The sequence below is a fragment of the Salarias fasciatus genome, chromosome 15, assembly GCF_902148845.1.
Source record: "Salarias fasciatus chromosome 15, fSalaFa1.1, whole genome shotgun sequence".
Lineage (NCBI taxonomy): Eukaryota > Metazoa > Chordata > Actinopteri > Blenniiformes > Blenniidae > Salarias > Salarias fasciatus.
The window spans coordinates 27,950,274-27,973,312 of NC_043759.1; the positions used below are offsets into that span (position 1 = coordinate 27,950,274).

At 46.8% G+C, this 23,039-nt stretch overlaps 1 protein-coding gene across 1 annotated transcript; it reads left to right on the forward strand.

Moving 5' to 3' along the window:
• Positions 1–1,464: 1,464 nt before the first annotated feature.
• LOC115401660 (NLR family CARD domain-containing protein 3-like) lies at positions 1,465–22,546 on the forward strand. Its single transcript, XM_030109940.1, has 11 exons — positions 1,465–1,841; positions 2,957–3,059; positions 3,513–3,593; positions 3,802–3,903; positions 3,976–4,054; positions 4,334–4,541; positions 7,089–8,892; positions 8,973–9,146; positions 9,227–9,400; positions 20,906–20,952; positions 21,368–22,546. Exons 2-11 carry the CDS (start codon positions 2,971–2,973, stop codon positions 21,925–21,927), a joined length of 3,318 nt encoding a protein of 1,105 aa, XP_029965800.1. The 5' UTR covers positions 1,465–1,841; positions 2,957–2,970; the 3' UTR covers positions 21,928–22,546.
• The last annotated feature ends 493 nt before the right edge of the window (positions 22,547–23,039 follow it).

The following is a 23,039-nucleotide window of genomic DNA, read 5'->3' on the forward strand; positions in this document are numbered from 1 at the left end:
ACCCCTGGAGACCAACGGAGGTGAGAGACCCAGACTCCAAGGCCCCAGACTCCAGCTCCTCAGCATCCGTTCGAAACAGAGAATCAGACGCCGCCACAGACACCGCGTCCTCCTCACACAAGGACACAGTGTCCTGCCCCGACTCAACATCGCATCACCACCGCCCGACCGCAGTTGAACATTGAGGAGGAGAGCTTTCATCTGCACCAACTCCGCAGACAGAACCTCCACCCTGTTAACCAGTGTCGGGTCGGACTCACTCTTTTTGCGTCTCTTCCGGGTAGCCCCCACCGGGGTCCCCATAGCCGGGCGCTTCGGCTGAGCAGCTGGCAGGTAATCAGACAGCGCATCAGCTCCAGAGTGGCAAGGCAGGAAATGAGCTTACGAAGCCTACTCAGTAAGTCCCTGGCGCAGATGCTCAATACCCAAACAGGACGGGCAAAGGTCATGAACATCGTCCTGCTGGAGAGGCGCCAGACAGGCTCTCCAGGCTCGGGTGTCCATCCTGGCGTCACACCCGAAGCCGCAATCCAGTTGGGTCGGGCAGAGAACGCCACCGACGACCAGAGCTGACAGGCAGCACGCCAAATCAGGTCGGGCAGAAGATGCCACTTGTGACTCGGGACCCAAGGGGCACCGCCGTACACATACCCCCCAGACCGCCGAGCAGAGACGCACCGGCCGCGGGGAAATCCACAACACAGAGAAGAAACGAAAACAGCCGCTTGTGGAGAAAGTGAAAAAGATAAGGCACAAGTAGCCACACACGGCGTCACAGACACACGCGAACACACGCTGTACTGGAGCCACCAATTAACCCACGCAAGCCGAACACAGCTGCTGGAAAACACAATACTCACCACTCCGTCAGGGGAAGAGGAAACCAGATGAAAATGAAACCAGCCATCGGTGCCCGCACCCGCGCGGAAACACGCCGGCCGGCCGGCCGAGCCGCCTGTGCAGCCTCTGAAGGCCAATGTTGCAACTCCGACTGAAGTCAGGAGGCTCCCAGCAACAAGCGGGAGAAAAACACTGATATACGAGCATACGCTCACCAGTCCTGATCTTGAAACACTGCGATGCAAGAAAAGAAAAGGGGACTGGCCTCCGGTGTCACGTGAGTTATATAGTATATATACTTATACTTATATAGGTCACCAGGAGGTCACAGGTGACTTTGTATACATTCTCAACCTGCGAATGCGCAGAGATGATCATTCAGTGCTTTAATGCACCGCCTCTGGTGGTCTGACAGGATGAAATAGAACCACATTTTTCCCTTTGCTTTGAACATGTATTGTTTGGCTTCACTGACGACCCATCCACAAAAAAAAGGGAAAAAAAATTCCTTATCATTAATCTCATATTTTTAGTCAAATGGCATATCCACAAATACTATATATATATGCTAATCAAAACCCACTCCTTTCCATCTTTGATAATGACGTCAAACAAGATATAAAAACTATTAAACAGTCCATTAACATGAAAGCCATGAAGACTTTTAATTAATGTACTCTTTTCAATGTATTTATGTAATGTGATATTTTGATATGCTGCTTAAGAATGTTGTAGCTCCCTGGAGGTATTCATTGTTTCTGTATTGTATTGCACTCCTCTGCATCATATCCGTTCAGAAAGTTTATAAAAAAAAAAAGAAGAAGTAATTTCAGGAAACAGGCCCTCTCCCCTGTTTCCTCCTCTGGGTGAGTTAGAGGACAGAACTGGACTTTGTCTTGTTTGATCAGAGAGACGGACAGAGAGGAACACAGAGCAGCTTCTTCTCTCCTCCAGTTTCCTCACATGGAAAAGAGTCTGAAGAAGATGTGAAGAGAGTTCAGGTGAGAATCTGTCAGCTCTTTAGAAGCTTCCACAACGGAGCAGGAGACTTTTTAACTTCTCTTTTTCTCTTTCATTCTCACCGTCACAAACCTGACAGCTGCTTTCTCCTCATTCACCTGCTGGAAAAACATTTAAACCAACATTTAACTCTTTCTTTGCTGTTTTGCTTCGGCTGATTTTTTATTTTATTTTTTTTTTTTTAACAAATTAAGCATTCATACTTTCGGTTTCTGCAGTGGGCGGGGCTGCAGTCCTCCTTCACTCTGATTGGCTCATTTTGATGTCAGTCTTCAGTGCACTGAAATGGAGACAACGCGCTCACATGCACGCGCACAGACACAGTGTGAGTCGGTGACTCTCCTCTCTGTCCTGAGACCTCTGAACACACACCTCGTGTAGAAATGAACTAAATCTTCCTCTGCTTGGTGATTTTCTGCTGGATCAGGTGTTGGAGGCTTGTGGACGTTCAGAGTTTAGACTCCAGCTTATATTACCGTCAATATAATCTGCCAAAATACCATCTGCAACAATGAGTAATACATTTAAAAGCCAGCAGTAACTTCAACTTATGTGAACTAAATGGTTGTAACACTGATCATTAAACAGTCATGTCCTACTTTAGACACCAGAGCTGCTGATTTTCATAGGAAACACAGATATATATTTTGATATTGATTCTGCAACGTTTACAAATGATGTTCATGAGATAAAGAATCAAAAGTCACTCCTCAACTGGCAAAGCCTGCCGGGACCAAACCTAACTGTTCACTGAAAGAGGAACAGCCTTATTACATATGGCACATATGGACATATGACACACACACACACACAGACACAGACACACACACACACACACACACACACACACACACACACACACACACACACACACACACACACACACAAATACTTATACATGTCCAAGGCGTCGAAACATAACCAGTGTTTTGCGTTGGTTTTGTGCGACACACCCTCTCCCACACACTGTATTTTTGGGGGACTCTTTCTTTTGGGGTCAGAAATCAGTTCTCCTTCAGAAACATCATTCAACGGTAGTTTGAAGATCAGACGTCAACGTGGTCATATTCAACTGTGTGTGTGCATGTGTGTGTAGGTGTGTGTTCTGCCATGGATCAGTGTGAGGACAGAGAGGAGGGAGTCCCTCCCTCTAAAAGGACTCTGTGTGGAGAACATGAGAACCAGACCACAGCTCAGAGGTGAGACTCCATCTTTAACTGTCCACCAGTCTTCTTCACATCATCTTACTGTGTGTGTGTGTGTGTGTGTGTGTTCTTGTACATACCCAAAAGTAAGGACCAAAATTCGTATTTCACCAACAAAGTGAGGACATTTTTGCCGGTCCTCACTTTTCAAAAGGCCTTTTTTGACCTTTTTGAGGGTTAAGACTTGGTTTTTGATTTAGGGTTACAATTGGGTTTAGGTTATGTTTAGGGCATAGGTTAGGGTTAGGCATTTATTTTTGATGGTTAGGGTTAGGGTAAGGGGCGAGGAAATGCATTATGTCAATGAGTGTCCTCACAACGATAGAAGTATAAACGTGTGTGTGTGTGTGTATGTGTGTGTGTGTGTGTGTGTGTGTGTGTGTGTGTGTGTGTGTGTGTGTGTGTGTGTGTGTGTGAGAGAGAAAAACCTTTGTCTCATTGTATCAGGTCAGAGCCTGAAGTTGAACCCAGCTGTGTGTCCCTGAAGAGTGACCTGTCCAAGGACTTGTCGATAAACTTCAGAGGACAGTGAGTTTTATTTCCTATTTTTTCCTGAATAACATGTCCTTATTGACAAAGTGATGTTATTGAAACCAAAGCATTACTAAAGTTTCTAACTGTTCAATCATTCTCACTCAGAGAATCATCAGAGACTGAAACTCTCACTTCTTCCCTTTATCCTCCAGTCTTCCTCCATTTTTCCACTCAGTCTGTTCCTGATGTTGTTTGTTTTCAGCTCTGACTCTGAGTCTTCATCCAGCTGTGTGTCCCTGAAGAGTGACGGGTCCATGTTTGAACCCATTGAGTTTAAATGTGGAGCAGGAGGAGCTGATGAGGGGTGAGAATCAGTGTTTGTGTCTGGATTCATCATCATAGCAGCAGCTTGAACAAAGTCAACATGTTTCTGCAGCGTCAGCCAGCAGAGCTCCCAGGCTCTCCGTGGAGGCTCCGCCCCTCAGCATCAAACACATCTGGACTCCATCTTTATGGTGAGAACAAGTCTCCATTCAACACTTTACTGTCACATCAGTGAGACAGAAGAAGTTGTGGAGACTTCCAGCTGAAACATGAAGCAGACTCTCAGCTTCTTAGATCCATTCAGGTCCAGAGTGAAACAGTCCAACCTTCATCCAGCTTCCAGCCTTCACTGATGCTGAAGCTGTTTCTGCTGGAGATCCACATGAAGAGTGACTCGGCTTCACATGTTGTCATCCTGGATTTACACTCACATCTCCATCTGTCTCACTCCAGATGTTTCTCTGTTCCAGCTGCTGGAGGACAACATGGTGGCTTTCATGAAGGAGGAGCTGAAGAAGATGAAGAAGCTCCTGAGTCCAGATTACCCAGCATGCTTTGGAAGTGAGAGAGAGGATGAGGATGAAGAGCGGGGGAGCAGCAGAGAGTCATTAGTGAGGATGACTCTGGACTTCCTGAGGAGGATGAAGCAGGAGGAGCTGGCTGAGCATCTGTGGAGCAGTAAGAGGATTTGATCTCATTTCACAGGATGGAGATGAAACAGAGAAATGTTTTCAGGTCCAACAGTGACTGGAGAGCAGAGAGCAGGAACAGAGTCCAAACCAGAGGTCAGAGGTCATTTCCAGGTCAGACACAGAAACTGTGAAACAGACAGAAGCAGAAAAGGAACCGACACAAGACTCAGAGTCTGAAACCAGGAGGAGTGAACAAAATGAAAAATATTTGACAAATGAAAGAATCCACACGTTTTCATTTTCCATCCAGAAGAACCAGATGTCAGTTTGGTGTTGGTGCTAAAGCCAGTGTTGGTTGAAATCTGGCCCCTTCAGCGGAGCTGGTCGAGTCTCCGCTGGTGTCCTGCTGCCATCTCCCACTGTATTCCATCAAACACAGATTTGGTCCAACAGGCTCCCTCAAGCTCGGAGCCCACTATCACGTCATTTCCAAATGGAGAGCTGATTGGCTGCTGCCAGTGTAGACAGGTACTGATTAGTGATTGACAGGTTGAGGGAGCCATGACAGTTCAGCTCTGCTTAAGCTAAAGCTAACAAATGGAAATCAAAATGAATTCATGTCATTGAAAAGTGTATCCAAAAGAAGAACCGCTGAGCTACCTTTCTTTTAAAGTGAGCCTCAGCTTTGGTGAGTAAGACTGTTCTGTCCTTCTTAGTGCTTTACAGTGGTGTTGTTAATATACAGTCAATGGATTGAACTCTGTGTCGCCGTTAAAGCTGATGCATACAGTCAGTGTGATGCATGCACGCACACACACACACACACACACACACACACACACACACACACACACACACACACACACACACACACACACACACACACACGACAGCACCCATGACTACATCTTTGCTCCACCAAGTTTTTTCACGTAGAAACGCCACTGCTGACTCCAGGTACTGGCGTGATGACAGAGGGCAGACATTTCTTTGTCTGGTGGCTGTTGAGAGGATTCAGTGGGAGGTAGACGGAGCGACCCACAATGTGCCACAGAACAAATGATGTTACATGAGGTTTGGATCGAGTTGTAATAACTGGACCTATGCCAACCCGGTACTCTAGTGGAATGAAAATCACCAAGACTGAATCCAGGTGGGTGGAGTAGTGCCAGAACTGTGTAACGACCACGGAGGTCCCCACATGTTTCACCCAGCAGGGGTGATAAAATACAGTATGTTCCTGTGCTGTCATCTTCATCTGCTAAACTTGGGTCACTGTGGGCTATTTAATCTGGGGCACGGTTTTGTGATTGGAAACCGTGACAAGGACGTAATTACCTGGACATCGGTATGGGGGCGGGGTTGTTTATTTAAGGAAGGCAGCGCCCCTGCTGCAGGGAGGAGAGTGACGTCACACGCCGTCCTGGAGGGGAACTCACCTACCGGAGGAGCGAGGCCGTGGAGCGTTACCCGGAGGAGCTGCCACAAAGGGATTATAACCTTGTGCTCTTGGGATTTACAATTGCTTGCCACGGAGCCACCGGGCTGGAGAGGAGGAGCAGCGGGGACGTAAGGACTGTGGATTTGGCCGGGCGTGAGTAATTATCGGCCGCCGGCCTCTCAGTCGGTCCCCGTGCAGGGACGTGCGCCTCAAACTTTGGGGAACATTGGGGAGGGAAAAGACAGGACTTTGTGAGCCCTTGTGTTCATTTTTGGACTTCCTGCGTTGTGCAGCGTTTTCTGTTTAATTTATTAGGAGGAGCGCTCGAGCGTCGAGTTGCTTGATTTCTGTTGGGAGGGGGTTTTCCAGAATAAATGTGGGTTTTTGTTACCAATCTTAATTTTGTCTTCTGCCAATTCATCACCCCTGCTGGTTGTTGTTTTCCGCCCGTGACCTCTTTATGCGTGTGGCAAGATCGTCCTGGAATCAACGGGAGAATTGTTACAACTGTGTAGTGGACAAGCACCACAGTGCCAGGAAGCTCTTGGTCTCATCCTCAGTCCACTGGTGTTTTATTTTAGCATCCATGCCGAGATAGTTTTAAATGTATCTTCCCTCTAGGCTGTTATAAAACTGGAGGTTCTGTGTTTCCACCAGTCTGGTTGGTCACAATAATTGCTCTCTCTGACGTACTCTGTGCTTGGCTCTGGCCCACCAAGGAGTTGGTGCTTGTTGAACTCCAGTTTTGAGGGTCTGGACTTGGTGCTGATGGAAACAAAGAACTGGTGCTAAGTCAGTCTCTGACTCTGAATGAGTCCTGAAAGCAGCTCAGTGGAAAAGGAGAAGCTGAGAGCTGAAGAGCTCCACTCAGAGCAGCTGATACCAACCAGTACAGGGAGCACAGGAAACAGGAAGGGAGGCCAGCTCCCACAAGTCCACATCCCCAATCATCAAACATGGAGACAACAATGGTCTCATGTCTCTTCCTGAGCTCTGCTGTTCATATCATGCAAACATCTCCATCAGATCAGAGGCTGTTTGGTCTCTACTGAAGAGCTGGATGATCTGATGGAGGAGAAACATCAACAACACACTTTCATCCTCACATTCAGTGTCTAATACACTCAACCCTTTATTTCTTTTTATTTCCAGGAACTTCTGCTCCAATCTGCCAACAGAAGCTGAAATGTGGGCTGAAGAAGAGGTTCCAGTGTGTGTTTGAAGGAGTCTCTAAAGCAGGAGAGTCCACCTTCCTGAACCAGATCTACACAGAGCTCCACATCACAGAGGGAGGGGCTGCAGAGGTCAATGAGGAACATGAGGTCAGACAGATTGAAGCAGCATCCAGGACAGCAGACAGAGCAGAAACAAGCATCAGACCAGGAGACATCTTTAAAGCCTCACCTGGAAGATCTCAACCAATCAGAGCAGTGCTGACAAAGGGAGTGGCTGGCATTGGGAAAACAGTCCTGACTCAGAAGTTCACTCTGGACTGGGCTGAAGACAAAGACAACCAGGACATCCACTTCACTTTTCCATTCACCTTCAGAGAGCTGAATGTGCTGAAGGAGAAGAAGTTCAGCTTGGTGGGACTTGTTCATCACTTCTTCACTGAAACCAAAGAAGCAGGAATCTGCAACTTTGAAGACTTCCAGGTGGTCTTCATCTTGGACGGTCTGGATGAGTGTCGACTCCCTCTGGACTTCCAGCACACTGAGTTCCTGACTGATGTTACAGAGTCCACCTCAGTGGATGTTCTGCTGACAAACCTCATCAGGGGGAAACTGCTTCCCTCTGCTCGCCTCTGGATCACCACACGACCTGCAGCAGCCAATCAGATCCCTGCTGACTGTGTGGACAGGGTGACAGAGGTCCGAGGGTTCACCGACCCCCAGAAGGAGGAGTACCTCAGGAGGAGGTTCAGAGAGGAGGAGCAGGCCAGCAGGATCATCTCCCACATCAAGACCTCCAGGAGCCTCCATATCTTGTGCCACATCCCGGTCTTCTGCTGGATCACTGCTACAGTTCTGGAGAAGGTGTTGAAGAGCAGAGAGGAAGGAGAGCTGCCCAAGACCCTGACTCAGATGTACATCCACCACCTGGTGGTCCAGGCCAAAGTCAAGACGGTCAAGTATGATGGAGGAGCTGCCACAGATCCACACTGGAGTCCAGAGAGCAGGGAGATGATGGAGTCTCTGGGAAAACTGGCTTTTGAGGAGCTGCAGAAAGGAAACCTGATCTTCTATGAACCCGACCTGACAGAGTGTGGCATCGATCTCAGAGCAGCCTCAGTGTACTCAGGAATGTTGACCCAGATCTTCAGAGAGGAGAGCGGCCTGTACCAGGACAAGGTGTTCTGCTTCATCCATCTGAGCCTTCAGGAGTTTCTGGCTGCTCTTCATGTCCATCAGACCTTCATCAAGTCTGGAATCAACCTGCTGGAAGAGCAACAGCAACCCTCCGATTGGTCAAATATTAGGAAGCAGAAACCTAATCTCCACCTTCTCCATCAGACAGCAGTGGACGAGGCCTTGAAGAGTCCAAATGGACACCTGGACTTGTTCCTCCGCTTCCTCCTGGGTCTTTCACTGCCGACCAATCAGAGTCTCCTTCGAGGTCTGCTGACACAGACAGGAAGTAGTTCACAGACCAATCAGGAAACAGTGCAGTACATCAAGAAGAAGCTGAGTGAGAGTCTGTCTGCAGAGAGAAGCATCAATCTGTTCCACTGTCTGAATGAACTGAATGATGGTTCTCTGGTGGAGGAGATCCAACAGTCCCTGAGATCAGGACGTCTGTCCACAGAGGAACTGTCTCCTGCTCAGTGGTCAGCTCTGGTCTTCATCTTACTGTCATCAGAAGAAGATCTTAAGGAGTTTGACCTGAGGAAATACTCTGCTTCAGAGGAGGCTCTTCTGAAGCTGCTGCCAGTGGTCAAAGCCTCCAGCAAAGCTCTGTACGTGGTTTAAGAACAAATCTGTAGAACTGAGTCCAGGAGAAACATTGATTTGGTTTTCATTGTTGGTTCTTCTTCAGGTTGAGCTGCTGTGGTCTGTCAGAGAGAAGCTGTGGAGCTCTGTCCTCAGTTCTCAGCTCTCAGTCCTCCAGTCTGACACATCTGGACCTGAGTAACAACGACCTGCAGGATTCAGGAGTGAAGCTACTGTCTTCTGGACTGGAGAGTCCTCACTGTAAACTGGAAGCTCTCAGGTCAGGATCCAGCTGCTGCTTGATCATGTGGAGGATCTTCCTTCTTCCTGGTTGACTTGATGCCATGTTTGTGCCTCCAGTCTGTCAGGGTGTCTGGTCTCAGAGGAAGGCTGTGCTTCTCTGGTCTCAGCTGTGAGCTCCAAGTCCTCCCATCTGAGAGAGCTGGACCTGAGCTACAACCATCCAGGAGCCTCAGGAGTGGAGAAGCTGTTTGCTGCAGTGGAGGATCCACAGTGCAGTCTGGACACTCTCAGGTATGGACACACAGCAGGAGCTCCTCATGGACACTGAGACTGTCCACAGCAGTGGTCCTCAATAGGTGGACTGTGGTCCAGGTCTGAACCAAGACGCCGTCCCATAGAGACCCTCAGCGGTGGACAAAGTCCTCAGCTCCATGACTGGAGTGAAAGTTCTGATCCTCCTGGTCAAATATTACTCCAATACAAGAGAAAGTTGTTAGGTCAGATTGTTTCAGTTAAAGTACTGGAGTACCTGCTTTAAGAAAATACTTGAGTAATAAAAGTACATTTTCATCTGAATGCCAAACATTATTGCATTGTGACACAATGAATGAACTCAACCAAACCACTGAAACAATCCACTGAATGCATCGACCTGCTGATTGAAGCTATGAAATCAAAACTGGTAGAATCTGCTGCCGATCCTGGAGAGATTCCTGCTGAAACACAACTGAATTAACAAAAGGACAATTATTGTGTTCATTTTATTTATTTTTTTCTGTTTAGTCACAACCAAACATAAAATTCAAACATTGCAGATTAACTCCCATCGACTCCAAAAGAAAATCAGATTTGCACCATTATCAGGCTTTACAGCAGATCAGACAGTGGGAGAAATACTGAGTTAAAGGTGTAATACAACATTTTGATTTCAGGGTGGATCACCTAAATAATTGGTGGGTCTGTTTGTCAATCATTCTGACGAGCTGCTTTCGTAAGGCGGTTCTCCGTGCTTGCGCCCAATCAGCTTCTCCCTTTTGCGCATGCGCATTCAGAGTGTTTATGTAGCCGGTGAGCTTCTGAGCTAGTACTTACCGACGGCGAGTCTGACATAATGAAACTGTAACTGTTTCGGAAAAAAAGCTTTATTTATGAGCGAGGCGGATCGCAGAAACTGTAAACAGAGCCGTGCACGCCGGAGAAGAGGAGATCGCGCTCGTACACTTCCGCGTTTCCTGGGAGAAGCAGGAGAGCCGGGCGGATGGTCTGGCGCATGGCATTGTTCAAAAAGTGAGTAACAGACTTGGGGCTTCGTCTTTTCGAGAAAATCGTGTATTAGACCTTTAACAAAGAGTAAAGAAATAAAGTTACTCAGTCTATCAGGATTACTGCTGCTGGAAAACCTTCTCTACCTGGTCAAGTATTGTAGTTAACTTGGTTTGTTCACTATCTGGTTAACTAAGTGATGAATCCACACAGGACTGGCCCCAGTGGGACAAAGTAGAGGATCAAATATCATTTCACTGACCTTGACATCAAACTGCAGTTCCTCAGAGTCCAGGAGGCTTCATTTAAAATACTGATCTGGAATGAAACAGATGTTGACTCGTCATCTCACCTCCACAGGCTTTCTCCAGGTGGACAGGGAGTTTAGTAGGAGGTGATCAGGGATGGGAGGGTTGCTTCAAACATGGAGTCTGGGACAATTACAGGTTACTTGTCAAAAAATGCAATCAGTGCCATACTCTAACTACTTCAATAAAACAGCAACATTACTCTTAGTAACTTTTAGATTACTTCACCAACAAACATAAGAATAAAGACACAGAGAAATCCAGTGTGTCGTCCTCTCAGTTTATTGTAACTCTTACACACAGCAAACACACACTGCTCTGAGGATTATCAGTACATGTTGAACTCTGACCTCTGACCCCATCAATACCAACAACATGACGTCTTCTAAACCTGCTGACAGTCTGACTCAGGATCAGCTCCATCAGTCCAGACTGTGTTCCTCTAGTAGTTCTACAGTCCAGCAGCAGCAGGAGCCGGACTGACAGTGTTAACACACATTTCTGTTCTATCCTCAGTCTGCTGTGTGGCTGTACTGCTGCAGTGAGGAGCAGGGTTTGTCTTCAGGTCGGCCATGCTCAGTGTCTTTTCAAGAGGTCAGAGGTCATTCATTCGTCGGTGACAGAAGGAAACATGCAGTCTCCAGTAAATCCTCCATCCAGGCTGAAGATATTATTGCCTCCATCAGATGTTCCTGAGTTTTTCTAAGTTTCAGCGTGGCAAACAAAGTCAACATTTAAAACAATACAAATCATTGTTAAATTCAAAGAACTCCAACATGGACTCGAGGTTTGTTCTCCTGTGTTAAACTGTAGTTTGTGTCGCTGTCGCCATTTTTACCACGACCAACTTTCCAACATTTGCTCTGCGCTTCCTGTCTTTTACCACAACTCCACCTGGACAAATCAGAAAATAACTTTTATCGTCTGACTTCAAAGCTGTTCTTAAAAGTAACGAGCAGTGAGGCTCTTCATAGAAATGTAGTGGAGTTTTACGATATTTGTCTTTCAAATGTTTTGGACTGAAAGTCTTAAGTTTTCCCAAAAACAAGTACTCAAGTAAAGTACAGATCCTTAAAAAATGTACTTCAGAGCAGTACTCAAGTAAATCTCCTTGGTTCCTGTCCAGCCCTGCCCGATTCTCGTAAACCAGCCCCGCCCACTCCTCATCCATATTTGGATTTTGGAGTTGAGCTCAGTCTGGGTAGGAGCCCATAGAGGGGGATTTCACTCGGTCGTGAAACGACTGAGCCAATCAGCGTTGCCGTTTTTTGTTTTCAAATTTTTTTGGCAAATTCCGGTGGCTAAACCGGAAGTGACGCTATCGCTGTGTGTCGCAGAGATTACGGACTTTAACTTTAACCATCGTCTGAAAGCTGTAATAAGTAAAGTTATAGCCAAAATACCAAGAATTACAACAATCAAGCAAGAGCAAGAGTCTGTGCCTGGTGAGTTTCTAACAGGAAAAGACGTTTTCACGTGTCTTTGCGTGTAAGGAAGCTAGAGCTAATGAGCTAATGCTAACCCTTAGAGAAGCTAACTCATTTTGACAACGTATTTGTTTTGAAGTGCTGATTGGCTGAAGTGCGCTGTCAGTCAAAGGAGTAACCGACGCCCCCTGCAAGAAGTTTCTATGGGCTCCTATCCAGACTGAGCTTAACTCCAAATCCAAATGTGGATGAGAAGTGGGCGGGTCTGGTTAACGAGGCTCGCAGATGCGGCACTGACAGCTAAAACAGCAGGTTCTGATTTCAAAGCTGACGGAGCTTCTTTTTGAAGCAGCTCAGCTTTTACAGTCTTTATGGTCGTGATTCAGTGGAGGAGGAAACACACACACCAGCTGTGTGTGAGTGAAGCGTCACATGAAACCAGGCAGACCATCAAGTCTGAGTGTTTCAGGGTGAAACATGAAGGTTCTGCAGCTCAGACAGACGTGAGAGTTCATGCTGGAAATGAGAAGAGTGCAGAGAAAGAGGAAGTCCACTGAGACTGTGTTGCCCTGAAGGCAATTGTTTTCTGTCATAAGTTCATGTGATTAAAAAATGGATAAATATGTTTAAAAATGTTTAAAAAATTGTTTAAAAATGTAAATACTCATTCAGAGATGTTCTTTGTGCAAGTTTCATCATTATTTATGCATGTTGTGTAAAATACGGAGAAATAATTGCACTTCCGGTTTCCCCCGCGCCACTTCCGGTTTCCGTTTCGATCGCAAACGAGACGCATGCGGAGCTGAGCAACATGTCTGTGATGATCTGATGCCATCCACTTTGAATCTTGAACAAGGCAATGCCGTAAGTGTGTGAATTTATTGTCATATGGCTTCACTATTATATTTTTGTGTTATTTCATGATGATGAGAAGATTTGTGCAGAGCTGATGCTCTTTGTTTTGTGATGCATTTGTTGAAGGTAATGTTCTTGCATTTTGTAGTTTTCACCTACTGGAGAGAAAATTAAAGCTTCAAAACGTCCCCTGTGGTCCTGGTTCTTCTCTGGCGGTTTAACTCGGTGTCATATCGATGACGCTACAGTGAAAAGGCAGCATTCCAAGCTTCATCGTGGTCAAAATGGCAGCCAGCAACAGATCTGCAGCAACTTCATCCGGCACCACAGCTTCATCTGCAACAAGCGCTGCTCGGGCTCGAGCTAAAGCAGAAGCTGCAAAGGTGAGAGCTTCATACGCAAGCAAGGAAGCAGAGCTAAAAATTGAAAAAGCATTAAGTGAACTGAAGAAATTGAAGATCAATGCAGAGCTACAAGTGCTAACGCTAAACAGAGAAGCAGATGCTGCAGTAGCTGAAGCAGAGGTGCTAGAGGAAGCAGAAGCAATACAGGATGGACTTGAGGGCAGAAGATCAGTATCAGACAAAGTAAAAAGAGAAAGAACAAATGAATATGTGCAGTCTCAAGTGAACTTACCTGAACCTCAAGGTCTCCCACCAGCTCCAACCATCTATCACCAAAACACACTCACAGAGGGCACATTGATAACCTGGAACCCACCTGAAGATGATGCTTCAGATACAGAACCTCCACCCATCAGCGCTAGGCCAAAGTTCACCCAATATTCTGCTCCACCTTTCCAAAGTACGCCAGGCCCTCCCAAAGTTGAGACTAAACCAAAAATTGAACAAACAAAGAAGGCACTCAACCCATTCTCAAGCCCTTTCACACCTTGTAACAATACCCCTGCAAGCGTGTCGCATCCAGCAGAGCCATTTGCACAATACATGGCACGTCGTTACTTAATTACTTCAGGCCTCTACCAATATGACGATCAGCCAGAAAATTTCAGAGCATGGTACTCCTCATTCACTGGTGCTACAGCCGAGGTCCACCTCACTCCAACCCAAGAACTCGATCTCATGACAAAATGGTTGGGGAAAGAATCAAGCAATCAGGTGAAACGCATTCGCTCAGTGCACGTCAATAACCCCTTTGTCGCGCTGCAGAAGGCATGGGAGCGACTTAATGAGTGTTATGCAGCCCCTGAAATCATCGAAAAATCACTCTTTCAGAGACTTGACAGCTTTCCCAGACTAACAGCAAAAGACAGTGTGAAACTGAGGGGACTAGGGGATCTGTTACAGGAAATCCAAGGTGCAAAAGAGGATGGCTTGCTCTATCTTGACACTTCTCGCGGAATCGGCCCAGTCGTGGACAAACTCCCTTATGGACTCCAGGAGAAATGGATGTCCCAAGGCTCAGAGTATAAGGAAAACAATCTAGGCTGTTTCCCACCTTTTGAATATTTCTGTAAATTCATCTGCAGAAAGGCTAAGAAACGCAACGATCCAAGTTTCAACCAACAAAACACCCAAGTACATTTAAAACCAGAACGACCCAACCTGAAGAACTTTAACTCAGCTAAACCAATCTACGTGCACAAAACAAACGTTACACCCCCCAAAGAAGACATTAACAGGAACTGCCCACTACACAACAAACCACACCCACTCAAGAAATGCAGGACATTCAGGAACAAGCTGCTGGATGAAAGAAAGGCCTTCCTCAAAGAGAAAGGAATCTGCTTCAAATGCTGTTCTTCAGACAGCCATCTTGCTAAGGACTGCAAGTCTGCAGTGAAGTGCTCTGAATGCGACAGCACAAGCCATGACACAGTCATGCATCCTGGTCCTCCACCACAGACCAACAAGGCTCCTGCCCCTGCTCAAGAGGATGGCGGGGAGGGAGAACACCACTCAGAAAACCCTGAAGTATCCACAAGCTGCACAGAGGTGTGTGGTCCAAGTCAGTGGGGTCGTTCTTGTTCCAAAATATGTCTCACACAGGTGTACCCTAAAGGGCGCAAAGACAGAGCAGTTAAAGCGTACGTCATCCTTGATGACCAAAGCAACCGATCCTTAGCAAAGCCAGAGCTCTTTGAACTTTTCACCATCAAAAACGAGCCTGTTTGCTACAACCTAAGAACATGTTCCGGCCTTGTTGAAACATGGGGAAAAATGGCTGAAGGCATTCAGATCGAGTCTTTGGATCGGTCAGTTGTAATTTCACTGCCTCCTCTTATTGAGTGTCAGGACATCCCTAACAACAGGAGTGAAATCCCAACTCCAAGCGCTGTACTGCACCAGCCACACCTCCGGTCCATAGCGAAGCACATTCCAGAGCTAGACCCACAAGCAGAAATACTTCTACTGTTAGGGCGAGACGTTTTGCGTGCACACAAGGTCAGAGAACAGGTCAACGGCCCTCATCATGCACCCTTTGCCCAACGCCTAGATTTAGGGTGGGTCATAGTTGGGGAGGTGTGTGTAGGGAATGTTCATGATCCTACAGTGAACTCATTCAAAACAGTGATTCTCGAAAATGGCCACCCCACAATTTTTGGACAATGTGAAAACTTTCTGCAACTCAAAGAAATGCCTCATACAAAAAAGCAAAGCAAGGTAACGGAACAAACTCTGGGACAGACGGTTTTCAACCAAACTGAGAATGACAACAAGCTAGCTCCCTCTCTGGAGGACACTCTCTTCATAGAGATCATGGATAAGGGCATGTACAGAGATGACGACAACAGCTGGGTTGCCCCCCTCCCATTCAAAGAGCCTCGTCAACAAATGCCAAACAACAGAGAGCTAGCAGTAAGTCGTTTTTCATCCCTGAAGCGAAACATGCAAAGAAAACCCCACATGCAGCAACAATATGTGGAGTTTATGGAAGGCGTTTTCTCCAATGGTCATGCAGAAGTAGCACCTGAGCTAAAGCAAGGAGAAGAGTGTTGGTATCTCCCAACGTTTGGAGTTTACCACCCTCAAAAGCCTAACAAGATCAGAGTAGTTTTCGATTCCAGCGCACAGCACTCTGATGTCTCCCTCAACAACGTGCTCCTCACCGGCCCTGACTTAGACAACAGTCTCATTGGGGTGCTTCTTCGCTTCAGAAAGGAAAGTGTTGCAATCATGGCCGACATACAACAGATGTTTCACTGTTTCAGGGTACGCGAAGACCATCGAAACTACCTGCGTTTTCTGTGGCATAAGGACAATGATGTTACCAAGGAGGTCATTGACCATCGGATGAAAGTCCATGTGTTTGGCAACTCACCATCTCCCGCAGTTGCTGTCTATGGACTGCGCAAGGCCATTCGGGCAGGAGCAAAAGACTACGGAGAAGACACAGTCAAATTTGTGGAGAGACACTTTTACGTCGACGATGGCCTGATCTCTTTGCCTTCTCCAGCTGAAGCAATCAATCTGCTTCAAAGAACTCAAGCCTCACTCGCTGAGTCCAATCTGCATCTGCACAAGTTCGCTTCTAACTCAGAAGAAGTCATGCAGGCTTTCTGCCCTGAAGATTGTGCAGCAATTGTTAAAGACCTGGACCTTGGTGGTGAAGAGACACAATTACAGCGCAGTCTCGGCCTCATTTGGGAAACGCCGACAGACGCCTTCACCTTCTCAGTGGCCACCACGAGCAAGCCATTTACTCGTCGTGGTGTTCTGTCATCTGTTAACAGTGTCTTTGATCCTTTGGGCCTGTTAGCACCTGTCACTATCCAAGGAAGAGCTCTACTCAGAGAACTCACTTCAGAAAGCACGGATTGGGACACGCCACTTCCCGAAGACAAGCAAAGCAAATGGGAAGCTTGGAGAGATTCCCTTAAAGACCTGAAAGAACTCCACATTCCGAGAGCATACACATCTACCTCTCTCAGTCAAGCAAGACACAAAGAACTGTTTCTGTTTTCAGACGCCTCTACCAAAGCCATAGGCGCTGTAGCCTACCTAAAGGCAGTTCATCCAGATGACAAAGTTGAGGTAGGATTTGTCATGGGCAAGGCAAGACTGGCACCCCAATCAGAACCCACTATACCAAGACTTGAACTGTGTGCCGCCGTCTTGGCTGTAGAGATGGCTGAGCTCATTCAGGACGAGATGGATGTACAGTTTGACGCTGTTCACTTTTACACGGACAGTAAGGTAGTCTTGGGCTACATCTGCAATGAATCAAAGAGATTCTACACATATGTCCACAACCGAGTGCAGCGCATTCGTCAGTCCTCAAGACCGGAACAGTGGAAATATGTGCGCACTGAAGAAAACCCAGCAGATCATGCGTCACGCTCACTGACAGTCTCTCAACTCACAAAAACCACCTGGTTCACTGGTCTATCTTTCATGCATCATCCTCCTGTGCTGGCCAAACAAGAAAGCACAAACTTTGAGTTAGTTGAACCAGAAAAGGACTGCGAAATCAGGCCACAAGTTAAAACTTGTGCCACTCACCTGCAAGTACTCACCTGCAAGCACTTTGAACGCTTCTCCACCTGCAAGTCCTTGGTCAGAGGAGTCGCCTTTCTCATCCACATTGCCAAATCTTTTAATGGCACTAACCCAAACAGTGAATGCAAAGGGTGGCACAGATGTCACTTACCTCGATCACCAGATGAAATGACCCAAGCAAAACAAGTCATTTTCGAAGAGACCCAACAGGCCGCTTTTGAAAAAGAACTGTCTGATCTCAAAGCTGGTAAACCAATTCCAAAACAGAGTCCCCTGCTCAGACTTAGCCCGGTCCTAGACAATGGCCTCATATCAGTTGGAGGTCGTCTGAAACACTCTGAGTTGGAGAGCTTCGAAAAGAGCCCAGTAGTTCTTCCTAAAGACAACCACGTCTCCCTCCTGCTCACTCGCCTCCTGATCACGAGCAGGTCAAGCACCAGGGTCGTCACCTGACAGAAGGGGCAACAAGAGCAGCAGGTCTGTGGATAATAGGTGGCAAAAGACTTGTGAACTCAGTGATCCACAAATGCATTGTGTGCCGCAAACTACGAGGAAAGCAGGAAGAGCAACGGATGGCAGATCTTCCACCTGAACGGCTCAAAACATGTCCTCCCTTTAGCTACGTTGTCCTTGATGTTTTCGGGCCTTGGACAGTGTCAACCAGGCGTACCAGAGGTGGACAAGCTCACAGTAAGCGCTGGGCCATCATGTTTAGCTGCATGAGTTCGAGAGCTGTGCACGTCGAGGTGATCGAATCTCTGGACACATCCAGTTGTGTCAATGCCCTGAGACGCTTCTTTGCATTAAGAGGCCCCGCCCAGAAACTTTTGTCTGATCGTGGTACTAACTTCATTGGGGCTGCAAAGGAGCTGGGAATGGACAGGTCATTACAACAGTATCTGAAGGACCAAGGATGCAGCTGGGAATTCAACCCAACCTATGCTTCGCACATGGGTGGCTCTTGGGAGCGCATGATCGGGATTGCTCGGAGAATACTCGACTCAATGTTGCTTCAAAGCGGAGTACAGCTCACTCATGAAGTGTTGTGTACATTCATGGCTGAAGTAACCGCAATCATAAATGCAAGACCACTCCTTCCCGTTTCATCTGATCCTGAGAACCCATTCATCCTCTCGCCCTTGATGCTGCTCACCCAAAAATCTTGCCTTCTACCTCCTCCTTGAGATTTCTTGGACAAAGACCATTACTCCAAACAATGGGGACAAGTTCAGGTTCTTGCCAACAAGTTCTGGACACGTTGGAGGAGAGAATACCTGCCGTCACTGCAGCCGAGACAAAAATGGACTGTATCCCAAAGAAATCTGCAAGTCGGCGACCTCGTGTTACTCAAGGACAAACAGGCCCCACGTAACAGCTGGCCTATGGCGAGAGTCACTGCCACATTCCCAGGAAGGGACAGTCACGTGAGGAAAGTCGAAGTCAATGTCAACGATCAAGGCAGTGTCAAGAGTTTCATGCGACCAGTGACAGAAGTTATTCTTCTTCTACCAAAGGACTGATTTTCATGGGTAGGAAGTTGTAGTGGCCTCATTGAGGCCAGGCGGGGAGTGTGTTGCCCTGAAGGTAATTGTTTTCTGTCATAAGTTCATGTGATTAAAAAATGGATAAATATGTTTAAAAATGTTTTAAAAAATGTTTAAAAATGTAAAAACTCATTCAGAGATGTTCTTTGTGCAAGTTTCATCATTATTTATGCATGTTGTGTAAAATACGGAGAAATAATTGCACTTCCGGTTTCCCCCGCGCCATTTCCGGTTTCCGTTTCGATCGCAAATGAGACACATGCAGAGCTGAGCAACATGTCTGTGATGATCTGATGCCATCCACTTTGAATCTTGAACAAGGCAATGCCGTAAGTGTGTGAATTTATTGTCATATGGCTTTACTATTATATTTTTGTGTTATTTCATGATGATGAGAAGATTTGTGCAGAGCTGATGCTCTTTGTTTTGTGATGCATTTGTTGAAGGTAATGTTATTGCATTTTGTAGTTTTCACCTACTGGAGAGAAAATTAAAGCTTCAAAACGTCCCCTGTGGTCCTGGTTCTTCTCTGGCGGTTTAACTCGGTGTCATATCGATGACGCTACAGAGACAGAGAAAGCTGAGGAACAATAGTTACCAAATGTAACTCAAAAGAAAAGCTGACAGTGAAAACACACACAGCTCCACACACAGCAGAGAGGCAGCTTTCTCCACCAGGAAACTAAACTCCACCTGGTTCCAGGCTCACCAATGAGCAGCTCCACCTGAGTCTGAGAAAGACTCTGACTCCACTGAAGTCCAGCTGGAACATCTTGGCAGGTCAAGCAAGAGCTCCGATTTCTCCCTGAGGAGGAAAGAGAGCATTTCTCCAGGAGTTAACCTGTCTTTACATTGATGATCTGTCAGATCTGGTCTATTGTTCTGAAGTCCAGCACTGCTGCTGAACATTTGATTAGTTTGTCTTATTTTGAAAATGAACCTGACTTTTATTTAGTGAATGACAGAACATTATATTGACAGTCAAACATTTATTTCCAGTTCCATGTTTCATGACAATAAATATTAACAAACACTTTGTGAATTTCACTGAATGAATTAGATTTGACACTCAGGTGTTGATTACATACAGATGTTGACAGAACTTTAAATATATATCACATTAAATAGTTCAACATTCTGATCTTCTGGACCTTTACTTCAACAAATATCATCAAACTGAGCCTCTTAACATTTTAGTTAAAGACTCCTGGTCTACAAAATGTCTCCACTGATTGTTAACAGTGATTTTTATGACACAAGTACCAAGAAAAGCTGAACCCTGATGATAGAAATGAGAGTTTGAAGCCTCTGTGATGTGGTTCAGACATCTGGACCTGGAGTTTGAATCCTTTGATCAAACTGCTGCTTTTCTCTTCACTCTTAAAATCCTGATGAGAATTCATCCACTTTCCATTCCAACATGATCTTCAGGGTTTTCTGTGTGTTTTGGCTGAATGGAGACTTTTCTCCATGTGTGTGTTGGAGCTGGTTGATGAAGAGAAACACAACTTCTCTTCTTCTCTGTCAGACGGAGTCTTTCAGTGAAAACTCCAGAAGTGTGAAGGATCCTTTGAAAGCTCCTTTTCCAGTTGTCTTTAGGAGGAGAGGAGCAGAAACATGCCGACAGGTTTCATCTTCATCACACTGATCCAAAGCAGCAGAAACACTTTCAGCCTCCAAACGTCTCCACAGAGACTTTGAACCAAGTCTGAACCTTTGAAATGAGTCAGTGTGAGCTGAAACATCAGAGGAGGCTTCATTCATCACTTCATCTTCTTCATCCATCCATCCAGAGCTGACTGCTGTCCTGAGTGAAACAGTCCCAGAGTGTGGACTCAGAGCTCTTTCAGCCTGTTTCTGAGGAGCTCTGCTTCATGTTGAGCAGCAGTTAGGACTCCTGTTGGAGAGAAAATCCTTCTGACTGTCTTTCTTCCTGCAGGGTGGACCATGGTGGAGAGCAGTGGTTAAAACCTGGTCTGAAGAAGTGTAAGTTGGACTGATGAGGACCAAACAGTGTCTGTTTGTCTTTCAATCAAAGGTTTTGATTCATTCAAACATTACTGACACACTTCACCCACCTCGCCCAATTATGAAAGTAGTGTGAGAGTGAATGGTTGGTGATGGTCAGAGGGGCCGGTGGCGCAGATTGGCAGCCTCGCTTCCGTCATTCTACCCCAGGGCAGCTGTGGCTACAATAGTAGCTTATGTAAAATGTCTTTGAGTGTCCTATAAAGCGCTATATAAAACCAATGCATTACTACTATCATTATTCATTAAGAGAAGTCTGACAAAAAGTTTCCTCTTTCAACTTTCTCTGAATGAACAACATGTCAGGAAGTCCAGAAAGAAGAAATCCATCACATGTGTCAGAGGATGACTTTTCTCTCTTTCTCTCCATCAGATTTCTCTCAACTTGAACTGGATGAAAACTCAATGAGCAGATTCCTCAAACTGTCCAACAACAACAGGAAGGTGACACATGTGGAGGAGAAGCAGCCGTATCCTGATCATCCAGACAGATTTCACTTCTGGTCTCAGCTGCTGTGTAGAAATGATCTGAGTGGTCGATGCTACTGGGAGGTCGAGTGGAGCGGATTTGTTTGTATATCAGTGAGTTACAGAGGAATCAGGAGAAGAGGAGACATGAAGGAGTGTGTGTTTGGACGGAATGATCAGTCCTGGTGTCTGATTTGCTCTGAACAAGGTTGCTGTGTCAAGCACAATGACAGAGCAACATCCATCTCCTCCTCCTCCTCCTCCTCCTCCTCCTCCTCCTCCTCCTCCTCCTCTGGTAGAGTAGCAGTGTATGTGGACTGTCCTGCTGGCTCTCTGTCCTTCTTCAGAGTCTCCTCTGACTCTCTGATCCACCTCTACACCTTCAACACCACATTCTCTCAACCTCTCTATGCTGGATTTACAGTCCTGTCCTCTGGTTCTTCAGTGAGTCTGTGTCCTCTGTAGGAAGGACGGTCTCTGTCTCTGACAGCAGTCCTGTCAGCACCAATCAGAGATCCAGGGCCCTAACTTCTTAGGCTGAATCCCATTTCACCCCTTAGCCCTTCCCCTTGGCCCTTCCTCTCGTTTTGCACGTTCACGTGGAGGGTAGGAGTGTCCCAATTGTCATTATGACGGAGGGGTAGGGCCAAGAAGGAGGGCCAGTCACCCCTCCAAAAGGAGATTCTCGAGAGGCACACTCCAAACGGAGGGGTATGATGCAGTGGCGGCCGATGGCGAGTGGCGCTTGTTCTGTCAGCCCCCGACCATGATTGGCGGGCAGGGTTAATTCACTTCCGCATTGGCGGGAACGATCGTTTCCATACCCGCACATTCCAAACACAACAGATAGACGATTATTTTCAATAAACTGGTTTCTTCAACACTGTCCGCCTGGAATGCGCGGGTGTGAAACGAGCGCCCCCGACAATGCGGAAGTGAACTAAGCCCGCCCGCTACTGACGGTCCAGACGATCAAAACAAGCGCCCCTCGCCACTGGCGCCACTGGATGACAGATTTCTCAGAAAGCCTTCCAAGATCGGCAAGATGGCGGCGTCCGCAACGAAAGACGTTCATAAATGTCAGTATTTTGTCAATTAATGAAGTTTTAAAATGTAAGAAAAACATTCTTCTTCGGCAAATAATTGTCGCATCTGCCTACGTCATCGGCAGCGGCGACTACTGATGACGTACGCGATTGTCGGAGGGGTGTCCCAATTCGGAGGGGTTGACTTTCTCCCCTACCCCTTAGCACTCCGTTTCATAGGGGGAGGGCTAAGGGGTAGGGCCAAGGGGAAGGGCTAAGGGGTGAAATGGGATTCAGCCTTAGACTCTGCCCGCTGTCTGCGGAGCATAAAGTGCGCCATCGGCGGATAAAGTCAACTGGGCCTGCCCAGAACATTATCCTAATTTCGCAAACGGCGCAGATCGGCGCAGTCACGCCTCCATCCCGGCCACCGGCGCAGGTGCTGCAAGAGGGAGGAGTGAAAGTTGGTTTAACCCAGCTGAGCCTAATTTGACCAATCAAATGAACACTTCTCCTTTTTTTCAAATCCACTGCAGCGAAGGACACTGCTCC

Coding starts and splice junctions, on each gene's coding strand:
- LOC115401660 (XM_030109940.1), top strand. CDS start 2,971: ATGGATCAGTGTGAGGACAGAGAGGAGGGAGTCCCTCCCTCTAAAAGG. Junction 3,904..3,975: donor GCAGGAGGAGCTGATGAGGG/GTGAGAATCAGT, acceptor ATGTTTCTGCAG/CGTCAGCCAGCAGAGCTCCC. Junction 8,893..8,972: donor AAAGCCTCCAGCAAAGCTCT/GTACGTGGTTTA, acceptor GTTCTTCTTCAG/GTTGAGCTGCTGTGGTCTGT.